Raw genomic sequence first — 25713 nt, 5'->3', positions numbered from 1 at the left:
ATATTTAAGCTAATCTATTATACATGTACCATATATTTTATCTTCACGTGATCCTTCTTATCATATGTATGATAATAATGAGCTCTGGGAGAAGAATTTGTGTGCATACTTGTGTGTAAGAAGGAAAAGTAGAAAACAAAGCAGAAGAAATGTATTAAACATGAATAATGCTGTTTTCTGGTAAATCTTTTCTTTGTTTTTTTAAGTATAATTTATGCCCAGCCTTTACCAGGTAACAGAAAATTGCTTCTCAGATAGGCTTATTTTTTTAAGAATATTGAATTACAGGATGCTTATTTTACTTTAAAAAAGATATAAAACATATGTAATAAAAAGACTACATTACTATTGCATAATTCATGAAAACAACAGATTAAAGAACGTGACTAAAATTAATGTGGAACTCTAGTCTGACTCCTTAACATTGCAAATAGAAAAGTAAGGTCATGGAGTCTAAGTGACTTGTCACATGCTACCATGGCAACCAGTGTCAGTCACAGAATGCGGAATGTTGCTTCATTATTCACTATGAATTTTTAAAGAGTTTAATATCTGCTAGTATGAGTTTTATTATATAAAGAAACCAACTTATTAAAAATGAGACATGTTTAAAACTATACTTAGAAATTAAATGTAACTCTGTGTTAGAGAAAACACTCATGGTCTTTTCATACCATAAAGACTACTCATGGACAATTGTGTCCATATGGAAATTCTAGCCAAAGCACAAGGCAGTATTTAGTATAATGTTGGGGCATTCATGCTCTACTTGGTTATTCAAATGCAATGGCACACACATTTGTATCCCTCACACACTTCTAAGAAAATCATAACCTAACTATTTTGTGATCTTGATGTTTTCTGAAAATTAATGAAGCATCCTCTAGAAATCCAGAAACAGCTCCATATATTAACATAATTTATTGTGTATGGGTACACATGTGTGTGCACTTGTACCTATGCACAACAATGGGTGTGAAAGTCAGAGGAAAAACTTCATATGTTTGGTTCACTTTTTGTTTAAGACCATTCTTGTTGGCCTGGAACTCTTCTTTGTGCTGTAGGCTAGGCTACCTGGAAGGAACATCAGGGAGGCTGTCTCTTTCTCCCTTCTAGCCATCACTGGGCTTACAGATGTGCTGCTGTGTGCTGTTCTCTGATTCTTATACTGGAAATCTGAACTCAAGGCATCTAGCTGCAAGGTATCCAATTTACTAAGCCAGCTATCTTCAAGCCCCAATGCTTATTTTTAATCAAATTGTTAATTTGATATCATAAACTGGATCATATTTGTATATTAATCATATAACCAAGAGTCTTCACACAATATAATCATCAGTAAAACTGGCATTAAACACAAAATAATGCATTAATACAGGTATAAACACAAACTGCATTTGTTTTGCCTACGGAAGTAAAATAATTCAGTTTGATTAAGTAGTATAATCTCATTAAAATGTATTTTTATTGAGTTTTCATTTGGAATTCAGAGGCATTGTCCATTGGTAGCAGCATACAATATTTCATAGTCTCTGGATTATGAATTGAACTGACATCAGTATACTAATAGAGATATCATGATTAGAGTGGGGTTACACTTTTTTTAAATTCTGGAATTTGTGATGGGAGATTTGTTGTCAAGTCTTCCAAGTACATCAGTAGAATATGATCTGCTTAAAAATGAAGGAAGACAATGCCAAATAATTATTATGTGAAATATGAGATTGAAAATGAGGCTATGGAATTTATTTGGAATCAAATAATGAAAAGACTGATACACCAAAATATCAATATACCTTAAAAGTAATAAAACAGTTTTGCCAATGTTGCTTTTATTTCCTCAGGTGAGGGGATGAACTGAGGAGAGCAGGACCCAAACTTTACAAATACGTGGACTGGATTAAGCCCAGAGTGTTTCTGTCTCGGTTCTAACTATGCCTAGGCTGAGATATGGAAGCTTTTTACCTCCATACAATCTAATCTTTCGTTAGCCTGGATCTTTTTGTGTGTGTGTGTGTGTGTGTGTGTGTGTGTGTGTGTGTGTGTGTGTGTGTGTCAGCACCACTCTTTATTGCTTACCTCGGACATTTTATTTTATTTTTTTTCCTCCTTTATTAATTTATTCTTGTTACATCTCAATGGTTATTCCATCCCTTGAATCCTCCCATTCTTCCCTCCCTCCCAATTGAAGGCTTCAGTTACCAGCCTTCCTCTGCTAACCTGGTCCTAGAAAGTTTTTCAGCCTCTTAGACTTACTGTTGAATGAGTTCTCCCTTTCTAGCTCTTCCTGAACTCTGGATGACTGGTTCACTTCTGCTGTTGTGGCTCAAACTCCTCTCCAAGCTGAATGACTCAATCTGGTTTCTCTCAGCTTCTGACTGAATTGATCTGTTTGAAAAAATTGCCTCTGAACTCCACGAGCTGAATGAAACTGAACAAATTCAACTGAGCTCAACTGCATTTAACTGAAACGCACTAAACTGGGCTCTCCTCTCTCCCCCTGCATTGCCCTCATTTTAAATTTTATTTTATTAATTTATTCAGATTACATCTCAATTGTTATCCCTGCACTGCTCTTAAGTAGCCTCTCCCCATCCTGTCTGTTCTCCTAAGAGTTGAGTTTCTCCTTCCTCTGATTAATTCTGTCAAATCTTTCTCTGATTTGTCACTTTGTCTGGCCCTCAATTGGATCTTACTGTTTGGGATTAAAGGTGTGTAGTAAGGGCGTGTCTGTATTCCAGCCAGACCACACAGACCTAAGTCTTTGGATAAGATGCCTTACCAGAGTAGCCATGTTGCTGGATTAAAATTCCTCTATATAATGTAAGCTATTTATTTATTCATTATTATTTATTTTGTTTTTAAAATGCTGGTGATTAAAGCAAGGTCTTTGTGCATGCTAGGTAAACACACTACTTCTGAGCAACATTTTGATCCCCACAGAAGCCTATAAACTACAGAATTCATGAATATATTTATTTTGACATGGGAAACTAGTCTTTATGTGGATAAAGATTGAGTAAATTGAAACATGGGAGTCAAAACTAGAATCACTTAAGGGAAGACTTGATTAGCAGTATTAGCAAATGATTAGATGAAGGTGATGGATACTTAGATATTAATCAAATGTGAAGCTAATAGTTACTAGCAATTCAGAATAATTAATAATAATCCATTGGCTTCTAGCTTGGGAAACACAGATAGTTGATGCCCAAAATGGTGAAATCTGAGGCAAAAGAATATAAAGTACTTTTAACATTTATATGTTAAATGTTCAAATTTCATTTTGAACATCTTCCATCTCAAGCACATACTGACATGCATGGTAGGAAACTCTTAGATGGTATTCAGTAATGCCTTCTTAGCAGTATTTGAAGTATATCTTACTTGAATAACTGTTGTGTTTATCAACTTATTGTAAATAATAGTACATGGCAGAAATGACAAATTTTTACTTCAAGGATTACAGTACACATTTCTGTTACATATCCTAACAAAAATTTGCAACAACTTTACAATGGACTGGGAGATAACAGTACCCAATCAAGATAAAATACAGTCAAAAAGACAAATTTATCATACTAATTTCAACAATCGAGGAGGGAATTATATGATTTTAAAATATTAACTCTTTAGCAATGGAAATAGCTCAATATATAGACTTTATTTTACTTGCTTTTCAAGAAAGTGTATTTTTACTTATTCTTTAAGAATATCAAACATGTACACAATGTATTTTGATCATATTTACCCTACATACTTTGCTACCTCCTCCAGTGTTGGTGCCCATCCTGTGCCTCCTCCAAACTTCATGTTCAGCTTTCTTGTCTTCCTTCATACCTTCCTTCCTTCATTCTTTCCTTGCTTATCTTTGTTTTTCTATATAATCCACCGACTCTGAGCCTAACTTATACACTCATGATTGTGGAGTCATCCACAGAAGCATGGTCAACCTACCAAGGACCACTCCCTACAAAAAACAAAAAACAAAAACCTAGCACGATCTCTCCTAGCAGCCATCAGCTGTGGATAACTCCTCCAAAATGGGGCTTGAGGATTATGTGCTGCTCCCTCACCAGTGCTGGAGTGTTTGCTGGCTTGACCTTGTGCTAGCAACCATTAGCTGTTGTGAGTACAAGAGTGCATCGTACTCTCCTGATCACACACCTGTCCTACCTAACCTCAGGCTCTTACAATAATTCCACTCTTTTTGACAATGTTCCCTGACACTTGGTGGGAGAGTGTGCAATTCATATGTCACAATTATGACTGAGCACTCCTCAGACACTTATGATGCAACAGGTTAACCAATAAAAAAAGTGCAGTTGTTGGGTCTGTTAGTCAAGGAGGCCTCAGAGACCTCCAAAACAACATAGACTATTGACATCTGTTCTTGGTTGTTCACCAAAGCTTAATGGTAGGAGCCTACTGCTGATATCATAACATACTTTGGTCACAGAATATAATGAAATCAAGCTGTTACTTACCTGTAAGCTTCCTCCATGCTGCCTAGCTTTCATAGTTCTGGAAGGTTCTATGCAGGCCTTTCTCTAGCAGAGAAAAGTCAGCAACAGTTTTACCTCGCTGTGAACTCTGTGACGTGCCTGGCAATATATTTCCTTGGGTTTAAAATTCATGGGAGTAAACAACTACTTTCTGGTTAGAATTAAGGCCTGACCTTCAGGAGAAAAATCCATACCTGGCCATGTAAATTTGGCTAACAAGCTACGGCCAGAGAATTCATAGGCCCCAGGGGAGAAGAAACTATAAAGTTGCTAAGTGGACATACTATCAAGGTATAGTCTACATAAATATTTCACAGCTTTCAGTCTTCTTCAGAGATGTTTCTTTCTTCCGCGGATGGTAATTAATACAAAGACTCAACAGCTGCTCAGTGCGTCGAGAATGAAGTGCCTCTGACACAGCTGTAAATGCTACATCAGTTCCCTCGCGTGCTTGGCCAGCACAAGGAAGAACTGGGATTAAAATCCATGTTAGAATGTTTCTGTTTGTTTATTCTATGCTCCAGTGAATAGTTTTTCATTATGAATAGGTAACAAGCCAAAATATAAATTGCTCACTCCCTGTTATTGATGTAGGTTGTGTTATTGAGTACAGCTCATAATCCAGCAGTGGTATTCGCATCTGGAAGTCCAGGAGGAAGTACTGAGCTATGATTCCTAGGGGTATTGCTGAGGGAAAGACAGTTTCTAAGTTCCTCCACTGATGCACGCTATTTGCTTGTTTGTTTTAGCCTAATGAGCATGTAATGAGTTCCCCAGGGTATTTTCTTCCCTAGAGAAACTTACTTTGAAAGTTTGCAAACCCAAAATAACAGTTTCAAGAATTTTTTTATGAAGTCCTTATCTATGTATTGAGTTTAAATTTTGTGTTCTTCAACAGTTTTCATACTTTTTAATTCTTTCAGATAGTTATATATCTTTTGAAAATTTATTTGCAGCTGGGCGTGGTGTCCACACCTAAAAACCCATCACTCAGGGAGGTAGAAGCAGGTGGATCTCTGTGAGTTTAAGACCAGCCTGGTCTACAGAGTGAGTTCAGGACAGCTAAAGCTACACAGAAAAACCCTGTCTCAAAAAAACAAGAGTAAAATAAATATATATTCTTTCTAAAAGTGTTTTTCTTCTTTTAAAAAATCAACTGATTTATTGTCATATCCCCTATTAATAAATGATAAGGCTCTAGTTATTTTATTACATTTTGTATAACACATATATTAATAAAACAATGCCAGAGATAAATTATAAAAATATAGCACATGAAAATTAAGATAACAATAGTTACATTATTTATTTATTTATTTGTGAGTAATAATGCTATGTGAGTTTTTCAATCATAACATAGAGGGTCTACGCATGTCAATTACTATATTTAGAAATGGTCTTCATTGGGGCTTTTTTTCAACTGTAGCACAAAATCTTTTTTATTAGCTAGTTTGATTCAAGATTGACAATGATAAGAAAAGTGAGAATCCATGAAACCACCGATATTATATATCAATGCTTATCAATATCCCCAAATAATCCAGTGCTCATGCATAGTGAATCCGTATAGATTTACTTATAAACATATTAATATTTTCAGTACTTTTTCTTCATCATCTCATGATTCAAATTTTCTTCTGTATCCACTGGGTATTCCAGGTAAAAATATATAAATCCCTTCATGCTTCACGTTACTCTTTGAAGTAATCAAGAAATAATTATCTGTAACTTTTCTTTTTAATAGACGTATGGGAAAAGAATAAATTTTTAAAACAAAATATATTTTTATGGAATATATTCTGATTATAGTTCTTCCTCCCCATGTTTACTCCCATCCAGATCCACATCCTTTTTGTCTCTCATTAAAAAACAAACAGGAATCTAAGAAATAAGAATAAAATAAAATGAACCAAAAGTTAACATATTGGAATAGGACAAAAAAAAAAAAAACAGATTTCTAAGAACATTCTGCTACACTCCTAGATCAGCATCTTACTCATACAGCAGGTGGAAATAAACACAGAGGGCCACACCCAGACAATGTGCAGAGAAAGAGAAACTCTGGAACACTCAGTCCTAAATGGGATGTCTCCTTCAAATTCCTACCCTAAAAGCTCAGGGAGTCCTGCTGAGGAGGAGGCAGAAAGAGTGTAAGAGCCAGAAGGTATGAAGGACACCAAGGACACAAGGCCTTCTTAACACAACAGGACTAACACATATACAAACTCACAGAGACTGGCTGCATGCCCAGAGCCTGTACAAACCTGCACCAGGAGGAGTCCTAGAGCAGAAAGGAGAAGTGGACACATGTGTCCCATCCCTAACTGAAATGATGACCACTTAGATATGAATAATTCATTTTCTTTAAGAGAGTCTCATTGAAAACACAAAACACTCTTAAAGATAGGCCCTAGGCCCAGCAGAAGATGGCCAACGTACAATAAACTCAACAGCATCTTTCGAGGTTCTTGACTCATAGTATTGAGTGGGGGCATTTTTTAAAAAACCTTACAGATCCCTTATGTATATATTATGACTTTTAGTTTTGTGTTTTTATGGGATTCTGGTGTGTGTGAGCATGTGTGTTACTGTGTTTCTATGTGTCTCTTGTGCTTTTTCTAAATCTCTCTCTCTCTCTCTCTCTCTCTCTCTCTCTCTCTCTCTCTCTCGCTCTCTCTCGCTCTCTCTCATGAGATAGGGTCTTATTATGTAACCCTGGCTGCCCTGGAACTTGCTATATAGATTAGACTGGCCTAGAATTCCCCAAGGTTCACTTAGAAAGGCATATGCTACCACACCTGCCATCAGAACAAAAACTTGAAAATGTTGTCCAGAACATGCTTAAACTTCTCATTCTAAATTATTTCAATATCTGATCATACATTTATCTCAATTTTTGTCTTAAAATATATTATATTTATGTTCAAACATAAATTTAAAATGTCAGTTTGAATATTTATCAGAAATATTTTGCAGTAGTCATTAATCTAGTGGATCATCAGTTTTCTAAGTGTGATCCAAGAGATAGCAAGTATAGCATAGCCTATAAAAGTGATACATTAGAATTCTATGCAAACACATCACAAAACAAGTAATTATAATGGCTAATGGCTAGCCCATGAGATGATGGTGCTGAATACGCTTATTGAATTAATAGAGATAAATGGGTCTCAGAGTCAGAAACATTTATTATAAAACATGTGTAATATTTTTCATTTATACATTATTCATTCCAACACTTCAGAAAAAGTTCTTCCTTATTTTTCACAAAGGGTGATGCTAAATCATTTGATTCATTTTAATTTAAGATTATAATAATCTTAACTTCGAATGTCTTAACAATATTCTATTTACTTGTTTAAAGGTAATAATAATCTGTTTTTCTTATTTTCATTCTAAATACATAAGAATGATAAACAGATACAACCCTACTGTTGCAGGTACCAAATAGAGCATGAAAAAAATCAAGATAGTACAGTTCTGTAAGCATAATCTCCCCTGGCTGGCTTCCACAGTCCTGGAAGGTACTACACATACTAACAGAGGAGAAAAGCAATCATCAGTATTACCCATCTGTGAACCGTATGACCTGGCAAATGCCCGCTGCTGTAATAGTGGCATAGACATTATGGAAGCAACCAACCACTTTCTGATTGAATTTAATGACTGTTCAATAAGCTTGAACCCATACCTTTGCTGTGACACGGGCCAAGATCCTGTGCCTAGATAGGTCACAGATCCTATGGGACAACCTCTTAGTATAATTATGCTAAATGGACATAATTTTAGATTAACTCCTAATGCCTTATCATTTTACCCATAGATTTATAGATTAATGCATCTCTCAATCCTCATATGGGAACCTTTTTTTTTTTCATACTGTATATGGCAAGTAACACAGAGATGAAGAGAACAAGAGAGTATAGATTGCCCAGTCCTAAGTGGGACATCTATAGTGAGCTCCCTTTCCCTAAGTCTCAGGAATCATTGTGGACGATGGGGCAGAATGATTGTAAGAACATGGTGGCAGATGGTTACAAGCAAACAGGTTTTTAGGCCCAGTAGGGAAGTTACACATATGTACTCACGGCAATTGTGATCTCATGCTGGAGACTGTTTAAATTCAAAGCAAGATGAATCCCAAAGTGGGGAGGGCAGGTGAGTACAGCAGCCCACCATGAAGGAGGAGCTGTTGGCATAGGACAGTGGCTGGGAGTGGTTTTCTTTAAGGATAGGGCCTCTCTGGTTGTCAACCAGGCTCTGGGGGAATATAACAAACTCACTTATATTTGGGCAGCATAAATTAGACTTGAGTTTAAAAACACACACAAAAAAGGTACAGAGTTGGTAGTGGACCTGGGAGAATTTGGGTGAAGGCAAATATAATTAAAATACATTGTATGAACTTCTTTAAAGTAAAAAATTAATAAAGAATAGTGAAATAAAAAAGAATCTAGTGCAGATAAACTGACTTACTCAACACATGTTAAAAAAAAATAAGTATTGCTTTCCAAATAACAAAGAGTAAGAGGCATGCTACAGAACTGAGAAATCTTGAGGAACAATAATTAAAAATAAAGTAAAATGTTGTCAACTGCCTTGTATATTTAACAAAACTCATACTTCCAAAATTATAAAAAGAAACAAAATTTTGAATTTTTGTAGAAGAATGGGAAACAAAATCACTTCCAGATCACTAAGTTTTGAATTTGGCATTTCTTCCCATCTTTTTCATCTTCAGTAAATTCTTTAACTGAGCAAATGAAGGACCTAGACAAACATAAAGATTTTATTCCTTTTCTAGATGATTATGAAGAATCAATTTTTAAAACTTATGTTTTTTTGAAGATATTAACAGCACTGACAAACCATTAGCCAAATGAACAAAAAGAAAGGGAAAGGAGCTTAATTAATAAAAACAGAGATGAGAAATGAGACATTACAATAGACACTGAGAGAATGCAGAGAATATGACATTCTTTAAAAAAATAATCTATATTCTACCACAGTGGAAAAACCTAAAAAAGAAAAAAAGGATGAATTTCTAGGTATATTTAACACATCAACATTAAATCAAGAATAAATAGATCATTTAAATAGATCAATAAGATTCACTGAGATAGAAACTAATTAAAAACATCCTAATTAAAAATAAGCCCCAGGACCAGATAGATTTAGAGCAGAATTACACCAGGGTTTCAAAGAAGAACTAACACTAAAACTCCGGAAATTATTACATAAACTATAAAATGGAAGAGCTTTCCCATTCTTTTCATGAAGCCAATATTACCCTGATACTAAAACCAGACAAAGTCCCAATCAAAAAAAAAAAAAAAAGATAGGCCAATACCTATGAGGAACATGGACACAAAAGTTCTCATTTTTCTCCTTGTAATACAGTGAGTTTCCTCATGAAAACAATTTTGCCAGGAAATTTTTAAAATTAATTTTTCCCAGAACATGAATAAGTATTAAGATTTTGTGTAGCCTGTCCCACGTGCATTTTGCATGAAAGCAAAAGTAGCCAAATCCTTGCCATAGGGTTGTTATGAGAAGTAGCTCAAAATTATCGGTGCTCCGATATAGAATGATTAAAATATACAAGCAGAATAATACCCTATATTTCTTATTGTTAATTTTCACCAGTAAGTAACAGTATCCTTCCTGAAACATATCCCGCAAACTACTCTTCCAGGGTCACTGAGCTGCGCCCAAACATCACGGCAGCTCTCAAGACATTCTTCCCTCAGCGGCTCTTGGGAGCCTCAGTTAGCGTTCCTGGCTAGATCCTTACAGTCCCCAGCACTCTACTTACTTAACTATGTGTAATTTAGTTTTTTCTTTTAAAAATATTTACTTTCTTATTCTAAACCACTGTAATTTGGGACAATAGCATCTGTGGGAGATGGAATCGAGTGAGCGATGTTATGATTTTTTTTTTCAGTAGAAGAAGTTAAGTGAATATATTCTATATCTTAACGTTTTAAAAGCTTTCCCCCTACTCTGCAAAAGAGATTATATTTACGTGTGTGTGTGTGTTTGTGTGTGTGTGTGTGTGTGTGTGTGTGTGTATGAGTGTGTGTGTTTGGGGAATTAATTGTCTGAAAGCATTTCAGCAGCACCTCTATGTTATAATGGTGTTTTAATAATTGTAGATTTTCATAGAAAGTGGAGTACCAAAGTTAGGACCAAATATTATACTGATGATATCAACTTAGATACACCATAAACTTTTATATAATTTTCCATGAAAAATATTTTAAATAGCATATAAAATGAATCATACTTTCAATGTTGATATGATTAAATATTATGAAATAGATACATAGACACGTATTAATAGCATCTATTAACCCTTTGTGGTATACAAAAATGTCATTAATAAGTATTTGCCATCTATTTAAAGATTAAAGTTTCATCTTGTTGTTTTTAGCAAATCACCATATAAAAATAGAATTTATATGAATAAAGATTATCCCAAAATTATCTTTCTTTAATTTACTATATAACTAGTAGCTAAATTATGAGGATTTATATTTATAATAATTATAGAAACTGATGTAATGAAACATGAAAAATGAAATCAAGCATAAAAGAAGAAATATGTTACTTACATGTTATTCTTAGAACTTATTATTCCAGAAACTGGAATATTTCATTAGAAATATATGGTGAAATTCTTATCTTATTCAGTTTCCTAGATAATTTCAAACTGGCATTTCTAAAATTTCTATTTCTTTTATCGATACAGTAATGGACAGAGAAGGTCCATGGACAGCAGATGTTTAAACTGTTATTCTGTTATTTCTTAATCAACATAGTACAACATGTTATAAAATCTTTCTTTTCATGTTTTTCTAACTGATGAACTTGACAGTTCAATGTGTTTCACTTAATTGCTAGACTTGGAAACTAAAAATATGTGGGATTTTTCAAAACAAAAAAGGAAAATCTATTGTTTGTTGAAAATGGCTATCAAACTGCTGAGTATTATCACACTGAAGAAAAAAAGAGTCTTTTAGTTCAAGTCTAATGGCATAAAATAGAGTCAAGGCAATATTCTAAGTTTTGGGCTCATTTGTAAGAACAGTCTCTGGAAGAAGATGTGTTCTCTCTTCCTTTTTTCTAGATGTGTAAAATTATCTTCTTCTTCTCTTTCTTCCTCTGCTTTCTTCTCACTCTGTTATCATTTCATCATGACCAGATTTCATAAAGAGGCTTATTTTATTAGTTGGGCTCATAAAGAAATACAATCCTTACCTTTAAGAAGTCTAACAAAGAGACAATATCAAACATATATAAAGAACTCAAGAAATTACACACCACCAAACCAAATTATCTGTTAAAAAATGTGGTACAGAGCCAAACAGAGAATTCTCAACAGAGGAATCTTGAATGACCAAGAAGCACTTAAGGAAATGTGCAACAACATCCTTACTCATCAGGGAAATGCAAATCAAAATGACTCTGACATTCCACCTTGCACCTGTCAGAATGGCTAAGATTGAAAATTCTGACAGCACATGCTGGTGAGGTTGTGAAGAAAGAGGAACTCTCCTCCATTGCTGGTGGGAGTGCAAACTTGAACAACCACTTTTTTCCAGCTTTCTCAGAAACTCGGAAATAGTATTATCTCAAGAACCAGCTATACCACTTCTGGGCACACACACACAAAAGATGCTCCACCACACAACAAGCACATCTGCTCAACTATGTCCGTAGCAGATATTCATAATAGCCAGAATCCGGAAACATACCCATTCCTCAGTTGAAGAATGGGTAAATTGACTGTGGTACATTCACACAATGGAATATTATTCAGCTATTAAAAACAAGGAAATCTTGAAATTTGCAGGCAAATGGATGGAACTAGAAACGATCATTCTGAGTAAGGACACCCAGATCCAGAAAGACACACATGGTATATATTCACCTGTACGTGGATACTAGCCCAACATAGATGTTCTCTGAGAGACTCCACACAGCAGGGGAACTGGACAGATTCTGAGACTGGCAGCTAGACTCTGGGTGGAATACCGAGAGTGTTATGGAAGGGCGGGCAGTGGAAGGATCCAGAGGGCTCAGGAGCCCCACAAAGAGACCACCAAGGCTGGTGAATCTGGACCCAGAGGGCCTGCACAAACTGCTGCACCAACCAAGGATAATACATGCAGTGAACCTAGAACCCCGGTTCAGATATAGCCAGTGGACAGCTCGTTCTCCATGGTTGTCGGGGAAGCAGGACTGCCACTAACATAAGCTCTGGTGCACAGGACTTGGTCACTACAGGAGGCATACGGAGGAAGGGGACGCAGGCTATCCTGATGAGACCTGATAGGCTGTGGTCATGTGTGTGGGGGAGGAGGGTCCCTTGTGTCAGAGGTCTAGGGGAAGGGAGTAGGGCAGAAGAGGAAGAGAGGGTGGGAATAGGAAGATGAAAATGAGGGGATAACAACTGAGATGTAATATGGATAAATTATAATAAATTTAAAAAAGAAAAGAGGTTTGTACTTTGAAAAAGTAGACAGGAAATAACACCCATAAAAGGATGAATAATAAGATAGGGTCTGTATTAAATGGTAAACATTTAGAGAATGGGACAACTCAAAAAGTGATTTATCTTTCAGCTCTTACTTTTTGTTCTCTAGGGAGACTGCTTAGCTACTTTAAAATAGCCTCAATGTGTTATGATGAGAGGAATGGAAAAATGGATGACAAATCTGATTGACACATTTTTATGTGCAGAAACTACAGTAGTTTCAATTGTTCTTAATTAAATTTGATGCCGTAACACCAAACATAATAAAAACATTAGAAAACTAATCCTGAAAATAAAGCAAAAGAATATATATTCCAAAACAGGGAACAACATTAGCAGTATTTTGTGTGTGTAGCATCCTTCTTCCCAAGAACAGAACTCATCACAGCCCTCTATTTTGTTGAAATACAGTCTAAAAATAGTCTGAAGTTCATCATACTTTATATGTGTTTTGGAAAGTAATCTGGTTATGACAGCATCTAGTGCTTTAATAACATGCTGGAATTTCTTTTCTAGAGGAATACAGAACATTTAAAGCCAACAGCCATCCTTCTTTTGTTTTCTGGTCTCATATATGTTGGTATTATAAATTACCTCCTCAAGGAACCTTACAAATGGTCCCCAGTCATGGACCAGTTTTATTCTGAGATAAAAATTACACTTACCATTCACTATTAGAGAAAAACCCTTCAGTTATCATCTGCCTTCCTTGGTTTTATAGATCAATAAAGAAACATGGTTCAGGTGAAGACTATCTAAGACAAAAGTTCACAACTCATCTTAAAGCACATGGGAAAGCATGGATTTTGCAGTGTCAGGATTCCACACTTGTAGCATCTGTTATGAGGGATGCTGGGTATTCTGTTTTCTATCATCATAAAAAATCTATTAGTATTTAGAAAACTAGGAGAGGTGTGTATGTGCTGAGGCAGGGCAGGAGTGAGGGGTGTAGAGAAAGGGAGACCTACGTTGACATTCTATCTTCTTGATGCTAGGAATCCACTATGATCTCTGTCTTCTGGTCAATAAAGGAATAATTAATTTCTAAGGCACACCACTTTATCTCAGTCTTTCACACTGCACATATTACACAGGTGCTTAAGCTTATATACTTCAGATTAGTCCTTCTTATGCAATCAATGAAGTAATGTTAATACCTTTCACTTGAAAAAGTGAACAGACATTCATTTTACTGAGCTGGCTGTGCACAATAAAACACCTGCCCCAATCCTCCTAAAAAGATATTGGAAACTTGTCAATGAGGATCTTAGAGCTCAGGGAGAAAAGGTAACCTGGTTTTAAAAAAGTGTAACTATTAACTGCTGTAGTAAAATTCTATAGGATAAAACTCACACAAAAAAAATTATGCTTAAATGAAACCAACTATCATAGCTATGGGAATGCACATGCTTTGAGAATTACTGTTAAATTAATATTACGACTTCCTCCCTAACCACTGTCTTAGAGTCATGTTTGGTAGAAGGAAAATTAATTTCGTAGACAACAACATTCCAAGTAAAGCCCACTCAACTAGTAAATACAGTGGTATCAAGTTACAGGACATACTTTTTTATGTGCTTCATAACACACAAATTACGGTGGATTTGGAGGCCTGTCAACTAAATACTGAGATGGCAGCTCAGTCATGAACAGTCAGGAAAGTTTCATACCATCAGTATTTATTTGTAAGCACTGTTATCTTGGGGGTGGGTGTTACCATAGTATTCAATTTTGAAAATAAAAGATAAAGCAGGGAAATAATTCAAAGCATCAAGGATGTGCTAAAAGGTAGTGTCAATTTGAAATTTAGTTATCTATTAAGAATACATTTAGGGAGCTACCACTCACAAAGGTAAACTAAATATAGTCTTCACAAGATTATTTTTTTCCACAAAACCCCTTAACTAATGTTGACTTTCGTTTGTTCGAGCTGATTTGATAATGACAATTAAACCTTGCTCAGACTCACTAAGACATGGACAACAGTTCTGAAGATGTGTGAAAAAAATAAAGAGATGAAGCAGGAACTATCATTCCTGGGTCTCAATGTGTGAATTATTTTGTTACTCAGCCCATCTTTTCAGATAACAATTATGCTTTTCATGTGGTAGGCTGATGGTCCATGTAAAAATTGTTTTGTCTTTGTAAGGGGTTTTTGTAAGTGATCACAAACCAAAATAAAGAGTACAAAATATAGTCTTAAATTATAGAAAAGGGACATAGTTAAATCTAATTGCATCTGATAGAAGTACCTGGTTGAATCAGTCACTTTGGAGGCCATGGGACAGATAGGTAACTATTGACAGTGTGTTTAAAAGTTCAGATTCTGGTCTTAAATGTGATTGTATTGAACCGAGATTCACTACTACTATCTACTGTGTGAGTTGGGTTTAGTTAATTAACCTATTTGATTTTCAGTTTCCTCAATATAAGTACCAATTAAAGTTACTGTGAAGAGTCAAGGAGTTAATTTATGTTAAGTCCTAAGGCTAATGTCTGTTTCGGGCATCAGTAAGCAATTATGTTCAGTAATATTCTCTAGTATGGTAAAGCTAAAATCACCTTCCTTTTCATACATCTTATTATCAGGAATGTTGAAAAACCACCTTTCAATTTAAAAAATCCTTTTAAAACACTCATTTCAAATTGGGTATGTGGCACACACCTGTAATCCCAGCACTCAGGGAGGCAGAGGCAGGTGGATCTCTGTGAGTTTGAAGCCAGCCTGGTCTACAAAGCAAGTCCAGGACAGCCAAGGCTACACAGCAAAACTCTGTCTCAAAACGAAACTAAACAACAACAACAACAAAAAAAAAAATAGCAAAAAACAAAACAAAAACCAAAGCAAACAACAAAACACACTCTTTTCAAACACACTCTTTTAGCCTAATTTTAGTCAGACTCCTATTCAGTTGTAGGTGTATCTGCATGTATAATGTAGAATATAATTATAAGGTTACTTATCAAATATAAGTGCATATTTTCAGTTATGTGGCTGACTTGGTATCAGTCAGTAACACCTCACTTATACTCTTGGTGTAAGCCCAATAACTTCTCTGGTTCACCAAGCTCCCGGGGGATAGAGTAATTGCTTGGGTCTGTCTTTGGTGCCCTATCTGGGGAGAACAGATGTTTACTAACATCTCCCCAAGAAAAAAAAAAACACTTGAAACCTGAACAAGGTAATGACTTAACCAAAGATGTGTTTGGCACAGGGGTCAGACGTGAGAAGGCTGGGAGAGAGAAGGAAAACTGATGAGGGGCGGGGTGCATGTCTCTTGGACAAGCTGGAGACCTGTGACAGGGAAGCCTCCTGAGAGGATATGGGAGTGACTCTTGCTGAGGTTCCTCGCAGTGGAGGAAATGGAGACTAAAGTAGCCACCTCCTATAGCCAGGCAAGACTTCCAGTGGAGGGAGGGGGACACTAACCCACCCACAAAACCTTCAACCCAAAATTTACCCAGCCTACAAGGTGTGCAAGATAAAGATGCAGCAGAGATTAAGGGAAGGGCCAAACTTAAGACCTACCCCATTGGGAAGAGCCAATCCCTGACACTATTAATGACACTCAGCTATTTGCAGAAGGGAGCATAACGTAACTGTCCTCTGAGAGTCTTCACCCCGTAGCTGAAGGAAACAGATCCAGAGACCCATAGCCAAATATTAGGGGGAGCTTGGGAAGTCTTGTGGAAGAGTTAGGGCAAAGATAGAGGGACTGGGAGGGGACAAGAATTTTAGAAGAAGAGCAACAGAGTCAACTAACCTAGGACTATGAGGGCTCACAGAGACTAAAGAGCATGAAGAGCATGCAGGGACTGAACCTAGGCTCTCTATACATATGTGGCTGATGGGCAACTTGCTCTTCATGTGGGTCTCCTAACAAGTGGACCAAGGGCAGTCTCTGACATGGACTCTGTGGCCTGTTTTTGGATCACTTCCCCTAGCTGGGCTTGCCTTGTTGGGTCTCAGTGGAAGAGGGTCACTTAGTCCTGATGCTACTTGGTGTGCCAGTAGGGTTGGTGGGGCAAGGATTTCCATTTTCTGAGGAGAAGGGGAGGGGAAAAGGGGAAGATGGTGGGAAGGTGGTACTGAGTGGAGAAGAGGGAGGGGCCTTCAATAGGGATGTAAAGTGAATAAATAAATAAATAAATAAATAAATAAATAAATTTTAAAATGTGTTTGGGAAGAACAACTTTGTGACCTTTGTTTTGGATAGCTGAATGAAGGGCAATAATGGAAGAATAAAAACAAAATAATTATTTTACAGTATTCTTAATTATGAGACTATGAGATACTAGGATTGAAAGTGAATCAAAAAAAAAAAAATGAACTCAGACCCTGTCCTTTCATGTGTTGGTGGCTTTAAGATGTTTAGGGTATGCTGACACACATTAGCTGGATTTGGTGGACTGAGATGAGAATTAAGAATGTGTGCGTGACGGGGATTGAAGGGGTGAAACTGGGCTTTATTTGTATTTGATCTGAACTTTTGTTTCTACCAGTGACACAGAATTTGAAGGTCACCAAAGACCGTCACTGTTGAGGTGGCAAAACAGGCGTGAGTGTTGAGCAGAAAGTCTGTAGTTGTTGGTTCATCTTGAAAGCTGAGAGCAGACGCATGTGGCACAGATGTGTTACAATAGGAGAATGTGGTGAGTCATACTGTGGCTGCTTTCTTTTGTGTGTATCCATTCCCCTACCCATTGTTTCATGAGACTCCCTCAGTGAGGCCCTCCTAATTCAGGAATGTCTTAGCTGAAATTGTTTACAAGGTAAGAGTCATCCACTTATTTGCATACTTAAAAGTGCACCTACTAATTCACTAATTACTGGAAACTCTTAAACTACTTATATATTTTCCTGTTAGAAATTAACAAAATGTCAATGGCATAAATGCATGTTTACAAATAAAGATATGTTCTGTATCCCCTTTCAAGTGTGTGTGTGTGTGTGTGTGTGTGCGTGCACACACATGCGTGTGCATGCGTTGATACTGATGGTGTGTGTGTGGTTTGTGCTTATGTATGCAAATGTATGGGGGATGCACATGCCCGTAGAAGGCAGAGGCACTGTCAAGTCTCTTGCTTTACCACTCTCTGCCTCATTCCATTTAGATATACTTTCCCTGAACTTGAGGTTCGTGCTTTAGAGGGCCTCCTGCATCTGTCTGCCTCTACCTCACAATATTCTGGTTAGAGGCATGTATGCCATGCTGTGCTTTTATGTAGATGCAAAGGACTAAAACTCTTGTCCTGATGCTTGCACCAGCATGCATTCTCCCCATCTCCCCAGCCCAATAGTCCCTCTTATTGACAGTATATATATTATAAGAGCTCCAGTAGCCATCTGATGCCATGGACAGTAGTGAGTCTTATATTTGGGGGGGGGGGGTGGAGGAATCAACAAATAAGGAACAGTAAGAGAGTAACAACTAATAATAAGCTCAGAAAACTAAGAATATAATGGAACAATTGACATGTTGCAATAAAAGTGTGATTTCAGTGTTTCTCTGGGTGTGTCTCTCTCAGAATAGCTTAGTGTACTATCCTCACCATTATCTGTATGATAACGTGAAATGATATAATGCATATGCAATGAGGTGGAATAAAGGACTAAGAACTTAACATTTACCATAACCAATACTTTTTTTAAGTGTCATGATAACAACAAAGCCAGACGATTCCCGGCTTGTCATCTATCTTAGGAATATCAAAAGAAGTTAAAAGAGTTTTCACCTTTCATTTTAAAAATGCCCTTTAGAGACTTCTTTGCGTTCTCTAAGTTGCCAGCATTATTACTTTTAATCTTTGAGAGGAAGCAAAATAAGGGGTTTCTTGGGTACAAGCAATCTGGTATTGTGACAACCAATATCCAGTATTCAACAGCTAGTACATTAAGATTAATGGCCGGGCACTGGTGGCGCACGCCTTGGGAGGCAGAGGCAGGCAGATCACTGTGAGTTCAAGGCCAGCCTGGTCTACAAAGTGAGTCCAGCTCAGCCAAGGCTACACAGAAAAACCCTGTCTCGGGGAGAAAAAAAAAGATAATGATTAATGGGTAGGTGGTATATACACCATGGAAACACTGGAAAAAAGGAGATTCATATACTAGACAAGATGGATTGAGGGAACATACTTTCTTCACACTCCCCAAACAGCAGAAAAATTAAAACTTCTATGATGTTTATTTCTGAAATTTCCAATTCAACATTTTCAGACTGAAGTAGTTGGTCAACATGTATACTTACATCACAATACAGTTGATTTTAAGTAACAGAAATTATATAAACATAATCACAAATGGGAGGATATTATTTTGCCTTCTAAACAGTCATTTTTAAAAAACATTTGTTCAACCTCTCTCTAAAACCAGGAGCCTTTGATGCCATGATGTGGCACCATCAGTCCTTTGGAGGCAATTATGTTAGGCTTATTATGCCCATGTCCAAACGCCAAGCTCAAAATAGTATCCTTTTATGCTTCCTCCACTTAATTCTAGGACATTGTTCCTGTGGCTGAACATATGTTTAAAGAATTAGCTTTTATTTAGAGAGCATGTTTTATAAAAAATGACATTTCTTTTAAAACATGTTAGAATCCCTTCAGTGCAATGAGATACTGTTGGTGAAGGCTGAAGAAAAGGTTGGCGCAACAGATTAATGACTTCCATTTTAAAATTTTAGCAACGCAGGAACTGGCTGGACAGAATTCTGCTGAACTCACCCATACTCTTAAATTATTCACTTTCGAGATCTGAATATGCATAAGGATAAAAATGATCACTTCTCTTGATTGCCTTTAAGGACAACATATGAGGAAGAGCATACAAATACAAACTTTTTTTTTTTTATGGGGACCCTTATGAGTCCTTCACCATCAACAAAATACACTTCCCTGATATATTTAGTTAACCTACTCGATTCAATTGTACATTCTAGTGGAATTTAAAAGATTCTATGGGCAAATGCTGAAACACATTTAAATCTTTCCAATTTATGGCAAGGAAAAATAGTTTATGCTGAAGGAAAATGATTTTTAAAGTTACTGGTGGAAAAGAGGATCACAAATAATGACATCACTTTTCTTGGTGTCTGCATCTGCTGGGGCTTGCTCAGATGCATTTAACCTGTTACCACACTCTGCAATTTAATTCAAATGTTCATTTGGTGCAATGCTTATCTATTAAATATAATCATGTTGTCTTTGGTTTAAACAGCCTGGCCAAGAAGCAATATCATTAAGTACAATAAAAGACATTAAATGGTGAGAAGGACTGGAAAATGTCTTTCAATTGAAAGAGAATGTTCGTATCAGAATTTGTACTGAAAATCCTATGCCACTTAAGAACAGGACCAGAGGGAACAGAAACGGCTCCTTTCCTTTACAGTATCTGGATCATTAATTCTGTTCACCTGAACTCTGAAAGCTTTTCCAATGACAATATCTGGTAATCAAATGGTTCCTCTGGCATCGATCAATACAGAATTCACAATGGTCCCTTCCCCGTTACTGTAGAGATTGTTCAAATATAACATGCCAGCATCGAACATGTTAAAAAATGTCATGGGTACAGCTGAAGAGAAAAAAAAAATCTACCCAGGAATGAAGAGAATTAAATCTTTTCCTCAATTAAGTAAACAAGCCAACTCGTAGAAATTTTACTTAGAATCTTCATGCGCTTATAGTCCACCATACAGATTTTTTAACACTGATTTCCTCCACTTTGATGATTTACATGTGCATATGTTAATTATGAGACATCTACTGTGGCAGGTTCTCCTGCCAGTGCTCTGCTGCCTCCCCTCTATGAACGATTTTTAGCATGGCCTGAGGGGGAAAAATCATAACATCATTACATCATTTTTCTTGTTCCTGCCTCTACATGGCTTACTGAGAAACATTCAACCTGTTACCAACGTCCATAATTTAACTTAAGATTTTATTTAGTGTACTGAATGTCATTTGTCTACTTAAAATGACTGAAACTGTCTTTTTTTTTTTTTTTGCTTAAAAAGAATATGACGTTGTACAATAAAAGATAGAGAATAAGAGATCTATTCATAAAATAAGGCAGTCTGCTGAAATGTTTAGTATGGTATAGGAGAGATATTGGTAATAAAATTTACCCTTTAAAATATCTAATGAGCCCTTAAGAAATTGGTGCACATGATAAATGATGTTGATATTTTTCACTGTAAAAGCTTCATGTTATAGTGATGCTGGTTTTTATGTTTTTCTCTAAATGTCTCTTTAACAGGGAGAACATAAGCTTTGGAGATCATTAGCTTATCTATTATCTTGATTGCATATAGAAAACATTTACATATTTAGCCTCTGAATACAGGTGCATCTGTGTATAGCATATATGCTCAGAAGGATGTGTGTGTTTCTCTCTGTGTGTGTGTGTATGTGTGTGTGTGTGTGACTGTGCATGTATGTGTGCCCTGTGTGTGTGTATGCATGTGCGTGTGCCTTTGCATGTATGTGTGTATTGTGTGTACATAGGCATGTGTGTATGTGTGTGCTTAGAGACAAGCATAGCTCAACATTTTAACATATGAAAAAGCACATAGTGCACCCCCAACCTACCAATGATATCATTAAAAAATAAAGTTTTAAATCAAGAATGCATTTATATACATTTAAAAGCGTCCTTGAAAACGTATCTTTTCCAGTAATTGTCTTAGCTATTTCTTTATGTGTATTATGTAGTTTGACTCTTTTAATCTTAAGGTATAAAAGAGTGTTCTTTCTAATATTACATAAGCCTGGGCACAGACATGAGAGCAAATGCTGCCTCTGCTGGGGGAAACCAACTTCCTCTGAAGCCCTGCACGATGTATATAAAAAAAAAAATCCCTAAGATTGTTTGAATCGTTTGTAATGGGCAGCATTTGACCAATTTTAATTTTTAAAAATTGCCACATATAGCCAGATATGACCATAAAGCTTCAAAAGTGCATCTGAAATTTAACGTGTTATTAGCCATAAGTTAATTATAGTCAGCCACACCAGAAAGGAATAACTGTTATCACTAAATACCACAAAAATCCATAAACTTTTGCTCCTTTTTAAAAATTAAAACAACACTGCATCTGTGAAAAGGAAATAAATTAAATGACTCCCAACCAAATTACACGAAATGCTGTTGCTCTTTGTTCTATCAGATGGCTGTGCAAAGGTATTGATAATGGTTACATCATCAGATTTTTAACTGCAACTTGTGCACCAATTGTGTTTGGGGCTCAAATCTGGAATTTCGGAACTGAGCTTGACAACGATGAAAACGTGAAATAAACGAAGTCTGACAAAGCCTAGACTAACGCATAGTTTACGGCACCGTTCTGCTCTTATCATCCATACCTGAGTATGCATTTAGATACTTATACATGGAAGATTTTCAGATGACAACAACAGTCGCAACAGACACTTCATCAAGTGAGGAGCAGAGGAAAAAGGAAGGGGAAAATGCCTTCCGAGCGAGAAAGATTCATCAGCCTTTCTGGCAAGTGTCTAAAGCAAAGAAGGAAAGCGCAAAATGATCCCTGTTACAAATAAACCCCTTTAAAGCACAGTACCTTTTTGTGTCTGTCCTTCTTCCATATTCTCTTCCATGGCTAGCTTTCTTCGGGAGAATCTGGCGCCCGGAATTAGTCAAAAGCTCAATTAGATGTTGAAAAAGCAGGTGCTCTTTTTTCCCTGGGCAGCTCCAGCAGCAGTGGCTGGGGCAAGTCCTTGGAGCTTAGCTGAGGCTCCCTCGCGCCTCTTGTTTGTTTGGAGACTGGCTGTCAAGTGTAATTTCATTCAAATTACTCTTCCGTGAAGATTATCAATTTTTCTTCTCAAAGCTGCCCATTGTGTGCCACAGCAAGCAGGTTATTCAAACAAACACCCGGATAATTTTGGGAGGGGGGAGTGGAAAGTGGTCTGAATTCTAGGAGCAGAGACACTAGGATTCACAAGCCTTGCTTTGCATTTAAAATGGGGGAGAGAAATTGAGGTTTGTGTTGAAATCTCAGCTTTAAATTGGAAGCAGGCTGAACTGTGAACAGATGGAGGGGTGTCCTCCTAGCGTGAAGCGGACCACCAACCCATAATTACCCCCCCCTTCTACCACAGTGGGAAAGCCCAGATTCTCGTCGTGTCTTTCTGCTGCAGTAATTTTTTTTTCCTCACCCAGTCAGATTTCATTACAAAAATGCCCTTTCCTTTTACCTCCTCACGAAGTGTCTAGTTAATTTGATTTAAAGGTGCCAAGGAGGGATGCAATTAGACTATCTCGAGGCTGGTCTGTTAAAGGTTATTATTAAGATAGGACCTTTAAGTTCACACCCTTCAGAATCAAGGAGAAATAAAAACATGGTTTTCAAAGGAATAAATATGAACCTTTTGTTTTAGAAAGTATTTTATTTGGTGACGTAGGACTTTTAAAGAAACGAGAAAAAGTAATCTATTCGGTGTTTTTGTAAATTATTATTAGTTTAGTCCACAGAAGCTGCCGATTCCAAGTGGGAATCTTGTGAGAGGAAAAATTATAAGGGTAATTATTGGAGAACGGGGGCGACAAAAAAGAACGAAAAGAGTCTAGGTAAGGAACAACAGGAGAGCATTTTGCAATGGGAATGTGCACTCCGATTTGGAATGCAGATCACAATGCTGCAGTCTGGCAGTAAATTAGCGATCGGGCTCAACCTACTGAGTGACAGGACACAACCAGCGTCTCACTACTTCACAAAAGGTACAGGAGGAAAGCAAACACTGCCAAGGCTGGGTCGGCTCTAGAGGAGGACTCTCCTGCCCATGCTCATCGCAAGAGAAACAAGCGTGTGGAGACACGCACGGGGATGAATAAACTCTTGCCCTTAATGGAAAACTGTATATCCTCACTACCCTTACCATTCGCTTGTGTTGCAGGAAAATTTCCATGTGGGTTTTAAGGCTTTTTTGCCAGCAGCACATTGCACCTCACCCTCTCAATGATAAGAACAGTTATTTCAAGGAAAATGATTGAGCAACCCTCGAGTTTATTTACATAAATGAAGGTCTACTTCTCTCTAATAATCAGTTGTTATTTCTATTGTTTGCGTCAGATGAGTTTAATTCTAACCTAAGTGTGATTGAAAAAAAAAAGCCTCTAGTCCTCTCTCTGAATATATATATATCTGCGTTCAAAGATTTTTGAGCCAGTTGCTTGTTCAGGACAGATTGAGCGAGAAGCCATAAGGGAAATCAAAGAAGCCAAAACACAGCACTCTCTCTGTTTCAACTCGTCTCTGCGCTGATGGATCCTGGCACACAGTCAGAAGAGGATGGAGCCCCCACTCTTGTTTATCTGCTTTATTCATCTTATGACACAGAAAACATCACTGTGGGCAATTATTAACAGCAGCACTCACCAAATGATAACACCGTCTTATATTTTACAGTATTTTATAATCTCTCTATGCACTTGAAATGTGTTACCCCTGAATGTTGGGAAATACATCTGCTACCCAAGCCATATCCAGAAAGAAGAAACTCGAAAAGCCCACATCGTCAGCTGATTCTTTGTCTTGTGCTCTGATTTTAAAAACTGTTCTACCTTTCTACTCCGGTCCATCACAGGTGTCTTCAGTGTTCTTTTAAAAAGTCACTGTCAGTTCATATCTCTCTTATTTTACCATGCACATAGAGAAAAATAGAAAAGAATTAAAGACAATGAAGTAGAAAATGTTTTTTAAAAATATTTTCTGGGCAAGATCAATAGAAAGATGACCACAACTTCTTTTTCCTGGAAACTGTAAGGAAATAAACATTTGTATAATCACCAATTTTTCATCAGAATGGTTTTCTTCATAACACAAAACCTATCATACTTGTGTTAAAACACACAGGGCATCCTATCATGTTGATGATAATGGAGTTCTTCCAAATTGATGAGAAGAAACACATACGTACCTGGGTTATTCTTACATCAATAACCTGTAAGCAAGCTAAGACTCACTTGTTGATACATACACAATGCTGAGCCATTTTGAAGTCTACACCCTTGTGGGTTTTCAGCACACTGATGTTTATCTAGCATTGTTTCTACCATCCCTCTCTGGAAGTTTTCAATCTTCCCCAAAGTGAAGATTTGTACCCACTGAACACAAATTCCCCATCATCCCTTTCCCATTTGACAGCTGGGGTTGGTCGATATTTTTTAGGATCATTTTTATAAATCTTTTGTCATTTGAAGTTAAAAACCCTTAAACATCTAAGTATGTGAAAAGTAGTTCATAATGAAACCTTATAGAAAGTTAACCTTATGAATTCTAAACAGAACACGTTAACCTTAGTAACTGCTAAAGATGTTTCCTCTGTATTCCCATTGTGGTGGTTTAAATTAGAATGGTATCCATGGGAACATATATCCGAATGCTTGGTCCCAAAATGGTGGAACTCTTTGGGAAGAATTGGAGGTGTGGCCTTGTTGGTGGAAGTTCTCCAATGAGGGCAGGCTTTGAGGGTTCAAAAGCCCGCATAAATCCCCATTAGCTCTCCCTGTCTCATGCTTGCCTATCAAGGTGTAAGCTCTCAGTTTCGGCTCCAGACCATGCCTGCTTGTGTGTTGCCACAGTCCCCACTGTGACTGTTCTTGACTCTGGCAATCTGGAACCATATGTTTGAAATTAAATGCGTTCTTTT

The 25713-nt window shown here is 36.9% G+C and overlaps 1 protein-coding gene across 2 annotated transcripts in view; it reads right to left on the bottom strand.

Moving 5' to 3' along the window:
• Positions 1–25713, bottom strand: part of GPM6A (glycoprotein M6A) — a 257248-nt gene that overhangs the window by 99866 nt on the left and 131669 nt on the right. Inside the window, exon 1 of one of the 2 annotated variants that reach the window (XM_084758356.1) lies at positions 22623–23131. The exons of the other annotated variant lie outside the window; for it this stretch is intronic. Coding sequence (XP_084614482.1) covers positions 22623–22659 — 37 coding nt within the window. The 5' untranslated portion in view covers positions 22660–23131. Of the gene's footprint in view, positions 1–22622; positions 23132–25713 lie in introns of those variants that run through there. 2 annotated transcript variants of the gene reach the window in all.

This window comes from Acomys minous (assembly GCF_964271855.1).
Source record: "Acomys minous genome assembly, chromosome: 15".
Classification (NCBI taxonomy): Eukaryota; Metazoa; Chordata; class Mammalia; order Rodentia; family Muridae; genus Acomys; species Acomys minous.
The sequence above is the reverse complement of the archived record's forward strand: the minus strand, read 5'-3'. Positions and strand labels throughout refer to the sequence as shown.